This window comes from Sebastes umbrosus, chromosome 3 (genome assembly GCF_015220745.1).
Source record: "Sebastes umbrosus isolate fSebUmb1 chromosome 3, fSebUmb1.pri, whole genome shotgun sequence".
NCBI classification, from domain to species: domain Eukaryota; kingdom Metazoa; phylum Chordata; class Actinopteri; order Perciformes; family Sebastidae; genus Sebastes; species Sebastes umbrosus.
In genome coordinates, this window is record NC_051271.1 from 13037333 (window position 1) to 13049600 (window position 12268).

Here is a 12268-nt window from a genome sequence, read left to right on the forward strand (position 1 = left end):
AAAGGTGCGATTTTCATGTTTTTTTTTTATTATAAAGCAGGCTTAAGTTCTATATAAATACTGTGAAAGTATCAAAACACTCAATCCACAGAGAAATACACACAGCCCGTATTCAGAAATTCTGCATTTGAAACAAGCTGGGATTTCTGCCCGTTCGTGATGTCACGAATATACAATAATTAAACCCTTGACACAATTTTTAACGTAAACATTCTAAATGCGTCCCAGTTTATTTCCTGGTTGCAGTGGATGTGAATGTCATCAGCTGACAGGAAGTACACATGGACCCAAACTGTTGCCTAACAACGCAATTCCGTTGCAATCTCGTCAAAATGCTCTAAAACGGAGCGTTTCAGACAGAGGGTAAATACAGGCATATTCAGGCTGACAGTACGAGGAAAATAAAGTTTTTTTTACCATTACAGCATGTAAACATGTCCTAGTAGAAACACAAAATACAAGTATGAACCTGCAAATTAGCATAATATGGGACCTTTAATACAAAAGAAAACCTGTTAAATTACACTCATAGGCCGTTTTTTAACTGAACTATAATGCATTCTTAAAAAACAGCACTTTACTGCTGATCAACTGTCTAAAGTATCATCAGTAACAGTTTCATGCAGCATTTTTTTTAATTCTGGGACCTGATCTGCACATTGGAGGCTTGTACATTGTACATGAGTGTTGCCGTTGACTTCGACTTGTGGATCCAATGAGCCCAATTGTATTCATGTGTGATGATGTTAATCCTGATAGTGAAACTTGATCTCACTGTATAAAATGACCTGTGGTGACCTCTAGGATAATCACAGCCTCATGAAACTTTACAGCCACAAACTACAGACCTAGAGCATTCAGAGGATGGATGGCTTTCCTAGTAGATTGACAATAAGGGGGTTTCTGAGCAGTTTCTAGAACAGAAGTGCTCGTCATCCAATCGCCGAAAAATGCAATTCTTGCAGAAATCTCCAAATGTCAAAAGCTTTTGATACCAAATCACAGCATGGCTTTTTCTGTGGTGTTCCTCAAGGTCTTAATGTGGTATTTTGGAGTGATTATTGATAATTTTAATCAATTCTCTAATGGTAAAATTTTTTTAAATTTAGCACCAAATCTTTATAACAAATTATATCAACCCAAACATTGCTGCAACAACTTGAGAAATAATAGAGCATGGGAATGACCATCATATACTTCAATCATTATGTTCTAAACCTTTATACACTTGCACAATTTATTTGAATTAAATCATTAATCAAGTTGTGTTTATTACAGATTTATGATTAGAACAACTTGACACACTTGACCTGCTATCTCCCCTAAACACCCCCTGTCCCCCCTTACAAAAGACAAAAACATGTCCATGCGGGTCTCAGAAGGTTAACAGTATCAGTTAATGTCTTGATGGATGGATGAGGTTGGTAAATTGATAGATGTACATGATCTATTCTGTGTGTGTTCCCTCAGGTCCGGTTCGTGAACAGCACCTGGGTGTTTGGGAGGGCAATGTGTCACATCAGTCGTTTCGTACAGTACTGCTCCCTGCACGTCTCCACTCTCACACTGACCGCCATCGCACTGGACCGTCGGCAGGTTTGTCTACTTCAGGAGATGAAGCAGTGGTGCTCTTCTGTCCTTGGAAAGCATCACAGCTTGATACCATTTACTGTGTGACGTACAGAGCACTATAATGAGAAGTTATGCCATGAAGGGGAATGTTTTAGCTGCAAGGTGCTCCCAATATTCTGGTAATGAAATAGTAAGCCTTGATAAGATGGGATTTTTCCCCTGCCTTAAAGTACCATTTTATAAAGTTTGGAAAGTCAATAAGAACAATTACTGTGCTTAAGTAAAATGTACTCCTCCTCACAAAAAAACACCATCTATTTGAGGCCCATGTTTCAGATCTCTGTGAGTTGTTAGCAGCCGTTCTACCAATAGATGTATACAGTATATAGAAGACTGTATATATTGATGGATGACACGTCTCTACTTCCTCCCACTGTACAAAAGTGAAGCCAAAATATTCCGGATACGGGCCGAGTACGGCTGCAGCTTGCTAGCGTGAGCCACGTAGATGCTACATTAGCACCACGGTAGATGTTTGGCTAGAAAGACACAAAAACTAACCATAATATCTCTATAAATATAGTTATGCTTAAATTGACACAGTCTCGGGACGGCTATGGAAAGTTAAAGTTACACCAACGCGAATGACTCTCTCAATTGTTTAATGAGTAGCGGAGGTCATTTGGAGCAGAGCCATTGTGTAGAGTATGTGTGTACGTGGGAAATGAGTGGTGAAGCAAGAGAGAGAGAAAGAGCGACAGCGACGGGAACGAGTAACGTTATCGACTCCGGCCCAAGCAGTTCTCTGCTTCTATAGAAGCATGGCGGTGCATCATGGTGGACTCCGTGAAGACTCTTGGTTTCAGGTGTTTATACACTAAAGAAAACATACTTTTTAATATGATATTTCATTTCTGCCAATAGATCCAATAGATGTTACACACGGTTCCTTTAAAACCAAAAAAAATTAACACTTGAATATACATCAGCGTGATAAGAACATCATAAAATGACAGAAACCATCTTTGGGAAGACTTTCATCGACTCATGGCCCATCCGCTAACATGGAGGGGGCGGGATTTATGACCTACAGTATACTGCAGCCAGCCACCAGGGGGCGATCGAGATGTTTTGGCTTCACTTTTTATTTCACAAAAAGCAAAGATTAGAGAAAAGTTAAAAAATGAAAATAGATTTGTGTATCAGCACTCTGTTCCTGAATCTGAGTCCATTTTTCTACAAAATACTGAATCTCGATGTGTGCTATGTGTGGGTGTCTTCAGGTTTGACCCAGAAGTTCACATTTTCACAAAAATTACAGCAATCGGGTGCTAAGTGTTTTAAAGTACCCTAACCACCTCCATGAGCTGTGCGTCACAGCAGCTGCTGCAGCTCCAACTTCTGACCGTGTTGACACGCGGGCCATCGGCAGGCCAAACTACAAAAAACAACTTTGTTTTCTTTTGTTTGTTGTTCAACTCTCACAGTTCTAAAACTGTTAAAATTGTTAAATGGCCAACCAAAGTGATTGAAGACATCCTGACAATTTAGGGAAATGGACATTTTTAAAATGCTTTATCTTAGTGTCCTTTTTAAAAAAATTGAGAATTGAATAAATTGAGTATTTTTTTTCAGCTTCAACTTGAGTTCTTTTGTTGTATCTGAAGGTCACGTTGAAATCGTGAGCCAGATCGACTTTCCCTCTTCACTCCTCTCACCATAGCAGTGGTTAGACGGTGGAGATACCTGAGGACACTGTGCAGGTTATAAACTGTAATCTTGTTTTACAGCACTGTCTGAAATTGCCCCCCCCGTTCATTGGCTTATCCCTACATGAATCAGAACAGTGCGGTGCTTGCACAGTGAAAGCTCCCAATGCTAAAAACATGTCACGAAAATACTCTCCACATGATAAGCCCTCGTAAGGTACTAGAGTGAGTAGTAAACAGGGACTCATGAATGTTGTCTCACTGCTGCAGGTGTGTAGTGTTTTATGACAGTGATTTATGACTGTAAACTCATGCACTGTATTGTGGGATTTTTCATTTAGGCTACATGCCATGAACACTATACATCTTTTTGAGTTTATTTATGACTTTGGAAACAGCTGATGACAAGACAATTGCAAAGTCCAATTAGTAAGGCAAGGCAATTTTATTTATAAACTACCATTCAGACACAAGGCAATTCAAAGTGCTTTACAAGAGCATTAAAATATATTAAGTATATTTAAGGTGCTCTATACGATATCCAGAGCATTAATATAGCAATAAACTACTATTTGCTATGTAAAGATATAGAGGAGTAATGTCTTCCTGAGCAGAGAATGAAGTCACGCTCCCTCTGTGTATTGTAATACGAGCTTCTCAGTGCTTTGTTTACGTTGCCGGGCCGGCCGCGTGTCTTTTAGTGCATGTTAGGGCATGTGAGCGTGCCCCACTGGCTAGCTCACGGCCGCCGCTCTGCACTGTCACAGCTGATAACGCCGTCCCAACGAAGCGTAGCACCTACCCTCCGGTTCTCCCCCAGGTTAACACTGTTAGCTGTCAGCAGTGTTGCCATTGTTTTCACTGTTGGCACCGTTAGCTGCGATGTTGAGAGCCAGACGGAGGCAATAGAAATGCTTCCAATCTCGCATTTAACACCTTTAAACACAAGACTTTAAGAACACATTACAATTGCACAAAGCAGAAGGCGAGAACAAGCAAATCAGTAGTTAAATATTAGAATGAGCTGTTGTAGCTGTTCTGGAGCTTTTAGTCACAATCTTTTGCTCAGTTGTCATGGCGTTGCACTTGATGGATTTCTCGTTCAAATCGGCATAATTGGATAAAAGTAGAAAATTGCAACACTCTGCACTTCTACAGCAGATCCATTCACACATCCATACACGTTGCTGATGGATTTCAACACTCTATTATTTATTTTAGATTGTTTAATTTATTTAAATGACATTGTTTAACTGTATCTCCTGAAAGGCAGTCATTTTCACTCTCCTTGATCCAGTTCGTCCACAATACGTGGTGCAAAGATTTAAAACGAAAAATAATTCAAACACTCAGATAAGTTGGCAGAAAGTGGATATACTGAACTACAGCAGTGGTTCTCAACCTGGGGGTTAGGATCCCTAAGGGGGTCGTGAAATCATTTCTGAGGGTCGCCATATGGTTGTGGATGAAAAAAACAACAACATATTTTATACTTGGGAATGTTTTTTACATTACATTGCCTGTACCAGTTATATATTTTGCCTCAGAATAGAGGTGAACACCAACCTGATCATTCTGGGGGGGGGGGGTCGCAACTCAAAAAAGAACTACTGCAGATAGAGACAGTAAGAAAAAATACAACGCAAACACATAATGTGACCGTCAAATCCAGCCCCTATAACAAAAATATCTGGCCACAAATTTTCACAAATCTACTGTAGGTAATGTAAACCACAGGCTCATGTAATTACCAATAAACATGACCATGTAACAACAAATATAATCAATGATTGGCATCTCAAACACTAATACTATTAAGTAGGAATGGCGTGCTGACAATAACAATAGTATTTTCATTCAACCATAAATGAAACAGGTCACTGTTTATTGAGAGTGGGGAAAATGACATCTGCCCTCAAATGCAACCCTAAAACAAGTTTTATAAATCAGTTTTTATTCCTCAATTTCCTTTGTGCATAGCTTTGTGGGAGACTAATGTCCACCGAAGCCCACTCAAAAATCAAGGGTATTTTAGTACGCACACTTACAATTTCCATTGTGAACACACTTAATATTCTAAAGCTGCTATAGACGAAGTATGAATTTAGGACAAGGCTACAGTGTGCTCCTGCTGGCGCTGTCCATGGTGCTGAATTTAAAGGGAGAGAGACAGTTGAAATGCTACATGATTTCAAGTAGATATTCGGACATCCCATGATATCAGAGATGTGGGTGTACATGTGAATGGCTTATATTTACAGTCAGGTCAATTTAGGGGACAAGGGGCTTAACGCTTAAACGCTAAAAACTTAACGCTTTGGATGCTATTGGGGCCACAACTAAAGAGAATATTCCAGTAGCATTGAAATGACATGATGTCCTTGAAAATATGCAGCGCCTGCAGTTGCTATTATATTTTCCTCTAAGTCTTTAATTAAATCTTTCATTTCTAATGCCTGTTTGTGCATTTTTCAGTGCTGGAACGCCTCCCCATTTATAATGTACAATGTGTCAGTTACATACGTGAACCATGCTTCATAATGCGTACACAGCCGTCCGCCGTTGTATGCAACTAACACAGCAGAACAGAAGTGATGACCATGCAAAGGAAAACTTTGAAAAGATTAACAGTCTATATGATATACGAGCATATTGAAAAATGTTCACTCAAGTACAAGCTGTACTTAAACTTTGTAAGTTGCTCCTCCACAGCGTACACGCACAGTCACAGCATCTCAACAACTTTGGGTCAGATTGTTGGCTTTTCTGATGACTAATGGGAGCTCTGCGGATGTTTGAAATTACTTTGAGCCATCTGTATTCCTGTAGGATTTACAACTCTACAAGCACTTAGTAATCACTAACGACACCTGGGAGGAAAATTCAGCTTAATTAAATGAGCCACACTCATTGCTGGATACGAGTCTCATTTTTCATTCAGTGTATCTGCATGAATTTATGATTTATTATTCCCAGTTTTCTCCCGCAATTTAGCAGTGTTTAGATTTGCTTATTAAAACGTACAATTTTTCTTCTCAATCTTTGATAACAGCTGTGGAGCTAAATAAATGTGCTCTTCTTTTTTCATTATTTGCTGCTAGTCTACAACCATACAGCAATATGAAAAGTTGCGTTATGTGAATTATTAATACAAAAATATTGTTTTTTTCAGTGTGATCCAGTTAGTAAATGGCCTTGCATTTATATAGCGCCATTCTAGTCTTCCGACCACTCAAAGCGCTTTACACTACATGTCAGCATTCACCCATTCACACACCCATTCACACATTGATGGCAGACAAGGATCTAATCTAAATACTCATTCACACACCGATGGCACAGCCTTCGGGAGCAATTCAGGGTTCGGTGTCTTGCCCAAGGACACTTTGACATGCGAACTGGAGGAGTCAGGAATCTAACCTCCGACTTTCTGATTGGTAGGTGACCCGACCTCTGAGCCACAGCCGTTCAGTGGCAAGAGGTAGCTGTCCATATGATGTTTATATTTTTTTCTGAACGTCATTTTTCAATTGTTCCCAATGCGATGAAAGTGTAGAAAAAAAAGCTGAACCCAGCATCTTTTTTCGGAGGGCTCCGACTTTTTTTGTGCGGCTGCTCCGAGTGTTTCCAGTTGAAAATCACTGAAGTGTTAAGAAAAGTGCTGGTGTCCACTGGATCCCAACCTGGGGGTCCCGACCCCCACTAAGAGGTCGCCAAAGCTTAACGGGGGGTTGCGAGGCCTTCTTGATTTTAAGGCGTGTAAGACAACTTTACAGTTGGCCTATATCTCAGCATTTCATTCATTTCAGTGAAGAAAAGTAAAAGTTTGGATTATTATTTACAGGTATAATATACAAGAATTAACTAAAAACCAATATATAGACTGATACAAAAATAATCCCTCTCAATCATCACTTATGCCCCACTAGAAATGTGTGGCGGTGTCTGTATCTGTGGAGGCCCTGCAGTTTATCAGTTGTTCTGTACTGTTATTGTTATGCATTGAATATGATATGAAATATCTATTAAATGTGTCACTTAGTCAGGGGCTGTTAGTTTACTCAATGATAGAATAGGGGTTCCTTAAAGGACCCGTGTGTAACAATTAGGAGGATCTATTAGCAGAAATGGAATATAATATTAATAAGTATGTTTTCTTGTGTATAATCACCTGATAATAAGAATTGTGTTTTCGTTACCTTAGAGTGAGCTATTTATATCTACATAGGGACCCTCTCCATGGAGTCCGCCATGTCCAACCACCAAACCAAACTTTGATAACTTTTCCTGCATGGGCCGGAGTGATAACATTACTCGCTCCCGTCGCAGCTGCTCTCTCTCTCTTGCTTCACCTCCCACTTCCCACGTACACACACACACACACTGTACACACTGGCTCTGGTACAAATGGCTGTAGAGAGGACCATTTGCTCCAACATGCTTGGCACACAGGAGAGGCTTCAGTTGATTGCAATCTCCTCACCTCACCGCTAGATACCGCCAGATCCTACACACTGGACCTTTAAGAAAAAAGTTGGGAACCACTATAGGCTATATATAAAAGTATAAAATGAAGGCAACCATCACCATGGTGAAAAAACGATGTCAAACAAATAGATAATAAATAGCAAAGGGGTGATGCTATCATACGACGACGGTTCGGGTGTTGAGATGTTGTCAAGATGTTGTTGTCATAGAAACAAAACAGATCTTTTGATATTTGTTAATGTTGTGTAGGCCTACCAGAATCCAGGTGGTTTACATAACAGCGCAGACAGATTGAGCAAGAGGTTGATAAGCAGAAATTAGAAAAGGGTATGCTGTTTACTGTGTGTGTATGTTTGTGTTTGCGCTGACTTTGATGTGTGTGTGTTGATTTTGTTTCAGGTGATTTTGCACCCGTTGAGACCTCGCATGTCCCCGGCACAAGGCAGTGTTTGGGTCGCTGTTATCTGGATAATGGCCAGCTGCTTCTCCCTCCCGCATGCAATCTACCAGAAACTCCTGACTTTTACATACAGGTAAAATGATAAACACTCGCACATTTCCACAAGGAGAGATCCAGTGGAAGTGTATAGTAATATTTTGTGAGGTTGGCAACAGAGGAAGACCTTGGTGGTCAGATTCCACCGATGTGAAGCGTCTTCACTGAGTGAAAGCCCGTCAAGGTTGAATGTTTGTTGACTCCTGTGTATCAAAGCGACCTCCTCCCTCTGCAGACTTTATAGCTGTTGAGAAATGTTATCCAACTCCCTCATTTGCTCCCAATGAATAGGAGTCACGATCACTGTGGCTGCTAGAGGGCTTTGTCACTTTAATAATAAGGAGAATTCAGAATCGTGAATGCAAAGACTTTGAGAGAGTGGGAAGAAATAGCAGAAATTCACTCAAAATAAAGGCAAAATAGTGTATATGTGGGCTGGTGTGCTGAATATGTAAAGTATTATCAATGCATAATTACATTAACCCTAAGATACTCCCTTTCTGCCCCTGTTTTTGTCTTTTTTAGAAGGGTACAGATGGTCTTTAGGGGGAGAAAACAGGTCAACAGTAGATGTCACATAGAAGTGGTGTACATCTTCTGAAAGCTGAGAACCTGAAGATTAATTTTAGATGCAGCTCAGCACTGTGTCAAGTTTTTCTAGTCATAAATCAGAAATAAACATTAATTAATTAATTAAAATATAGTGTGAAAGTGTATAAGGGTTTAGAACATTGTGATCGAAGTATATGATGGCCATCCCCATGCTCACTTATGTCTCATAAGTTGTTAAAGCAATTTTTTTGGGTTGATACCATTTGTTACACAGATTTGGTGCTAAATTTAACTGTTTTTTACCACTCAAGAATTGATCAAAATGGTCAATAATCCCTCCAAAATCCCAAATTGAGACACCAAGACCTTGATGAACACCATAGAAAAAGCCATGCTGTGATTCAATATCAAAAACTTTTGACATTTAGAGATTTTGGCAAGAATTGCATTTTTCGGTGATTGGATGGCGAGCACTTCTGTTCTGGAAGCTGCTCAGAAACCCCCTTATTGTAAATCTAGCTAGGAAAGCCATCCATCTTCTGAATGCTCTAGGTCTCTAGTTTGTGGTTGTAAAGTTTCATGAGGCTGTGATTATCCTAGAGATCACAGCAGGTCATTTTATAGAGGGATGTCAAGTTTCAAATAACGGTCCCACTATGATCTATGGTCACCTCTATCATCACACATGAATACAATTGAGTTCATTGGATCCACAAGAGACTCATCTTTACAGTCATACCCAATTTATGTAATTCCAAGACTGTTTAGGGACCCCAGTATGCAGAAACATTCAAACACACCATTTTAGAATAGGTGAAAATAACACATTTATACTGCATGCATAAAACTGCAGGTGATGATCATAAAGTGGGCATGTCTGTAAAGGGGAGACTCCTGGGTACCCATAGAACCCATTTTCATTCACATATCTATCTTACCTATATCAAAAATGCCAAAAACACACTGGGAGCTCAAATGTGAGGATTTGCTGTTTTATCTTTTGGTCATCTATGATTATAAACTGTATATTTCGGTGTTTTGGGACTGTTAGTCAAACAAAATAAGCTATTTGAACGTCTGTCATTGGGCTCTAGAGAGTTATAATGGACAATTTCACAATATTCTGCCATTTTATAGACAAAACAATCAAGAAAATTATTTTAAAAAAGTATAATAAAGATAATTGTTAGATGCAGGCCTACACTCACCTGTGACTTAATTCTCCCCACGTTCACCAATCTGTCGTTATTGCTTCCTCTGTACTGTAACTCTCCTCACCAGTAAGGAGAAGGAGCGCAGCCTGTGTGTCCCAGACTTCCCAGAGCCATCAGATGTCTACTGGCAGTATATTGACCTCCTGACCTTCATATTACTTTACATGCTGCCGCTCCTCATCATCACCGCCTCCTACACCACAGTGGCCTGCCGGCTGTGGCGCCACAACGCCATCGGTGACACCACGACGGCTCAGCACGCCGCCCAGAGAAGAAAGCGGCGGCGGACGTTGGCCATGTTGCTCCTGGTGGTCGGGGTGTTCGCCGTCTGCTGGTTCCCACTCAACTGCTATGTTGTGCTGCTGTCCAGCCAGGCCATCCACTCGTCCAACGCCCTGTACTTCTGCTTTCACTGGCTGGCGATGAGCTCCACCTGCTACAACCCTTTCATCTACTGCTGTCTGAATCCAACCTTCCGCCAGGAGCTGCGGCTCCTCTTCCACATGTGCAGGAGGAAACGGAGGGCGGCGGTCGGGTTGGAGCCGGTGCTCCGCCCCGTAGCCGCTCCTTGTCACAGGAATGCCTGGCCCGACGACCACGAGTCCTCGAAGCCACGGCACGCTCTGTCACACTCGGGCCACGCCTCCTCCAGTCAGTCCCACGCCTCCTCCAGTCAGTCGCACAACCTCAAAGATACACATGTGCTCTTCACGGCCAGGCAGGTCCTCACAGGAAGAACTGACATCCTCTCAGTGGAGCCCATCGTGGCTGTGAGCTGACTGGGAACAACAATGGGATGGGATTATGGCGTTTGAGATTCTTCATTTTAGGGATTTCATCTTTGTTCCAAAGAGGACAGGAAATCTTAAAATCTCAGAGATGTGTGGCTGAGCCTGCACAGGATTTGATTTTAATGGCAGCAGAGAGGACGTGGTTTTTGTGACGGCGCTAAATTGAGGAAACTGTCATGTCGTTTTTCCATCAGACACTGTCATCACAAAATAATTTCCCTGTGGTTTTATCCAGTTTTTATTTCTCTTTCCACACTGCTTCTCACTCAAAAATCCCTCAAAAATACCACATTAAGACACCGAGACCTTGAGGGACACCATAGAAAAAGCCTCAGCCCTTCAAAACTGAGCATCAGTTACCAGCTTCTGGTTGTAAAGCACGATCTTCCTCATCAAATGGTGTTTGCCCAGTCGTTCAGTTTTACCATATCTGTGCACTTCAAGGTCTTCTCCATGTTGGCTTGGATTAAAAAAAAACTCAACTTTTTGATCTTGGAAACAGCAGCTGACAAAACAAGGTCCATTTAGTAGATGTTCTGGATCTTTCTACCATTTTTTTTTTTTTATTGTCTTCATACTGTTGAGCATTGACACTATGATATACATGCAAAGGATGCAATGTGATGCAATGGGCTCATTCATCATGTCAGGTACGGACACATTGAGAATAAAAACTTGTTTGCATTGATCCGCAGGCCACTTCAAATTCCTCCTGCTGCTCATACTGTTTTCATGTTTCTCTCTGATTCACATGCAGCCAGAGGGTTTATAGAGTACACACAGGGGAGGAAAATACACCAACAAAATATCACAGCAGTCTACGTTATTTATGTTCCTCATCGTACACCGTACTGTGAGATAATACTCTATAGTGTGATTTTTGGGCCGTCTGAGATGAAAGTTGACAATCCCCAAAGAAACTGAACATTTTTGGTCAGTCTATATGGCCGACTTGGAGATTTGCATATCAAACGCAGCCTGTGGCAAAATTCTGACGTGTTCTTCTCATGATGTGGCTGCTACAAACCACCCGTTGATGCAGAATAAATATGTCTACTTCAATTTGGTTCACACTGTTAAAAGCTTGCAGGTGCATCACGGTGTGCATGTTGAGGTTGAAGATCACAGCTGGCTCACAGTTCATTTTACATTGCTAAAGCGGAGTTTGTTTTTACTCACTTCCTTCACTTCACATTCATACATATGTATGAAAAAAGCGTCAGTATGTGACCAGTTGGGATGAGAACTGAAATATTTCTTTATGTACCTCAGGTGCATGTCAACAGGGCTTACAGTCTCTTCATTGCAGTGTGAATGTCATTATAAAGTATATGGGTACATGGATAGCAACAATCTTTAAAACTTCCATTCAGAGACAGAATACAACTAAACAAAAAGAATGAATGACCTCTAACATTGTGACTGCCAGCGCTCCAACCATTGCAT

General features: G+C 40.9%; 1 protein-coding gene across 2 annotated transcripts in view; it reads left to right on the plus strand.

Moving 5' to 3' along the window:
* gpr83 (G protein-coupled receptor 83) overlaps positions 1–11681 on the plus strand; it is a 69514-nt gene extending 57833 nt beyond the window's left edge. For both annotated transcript variants that reach the window (XM_037765121.1, XM_037765122.1), the window contains exons 5-7: positions 1471–1596; positions 8169–8302; positions 10099–11681. In XM_037765121.1, coding sequence (XP_037621049.1) covers positions 1471–1596; positions 8169–8302; positions 10099–10810 — 972 coding nt within the window. In that variant the 3' untranslated portion in view covers positions 10811–11681. The remainder of the gene's footprint in view (positions 1–1470; positions 1597–8168; positions 8303–10098) is intronic.
* Positions 11682–12268: the final 587 nt, after the last annotated feature.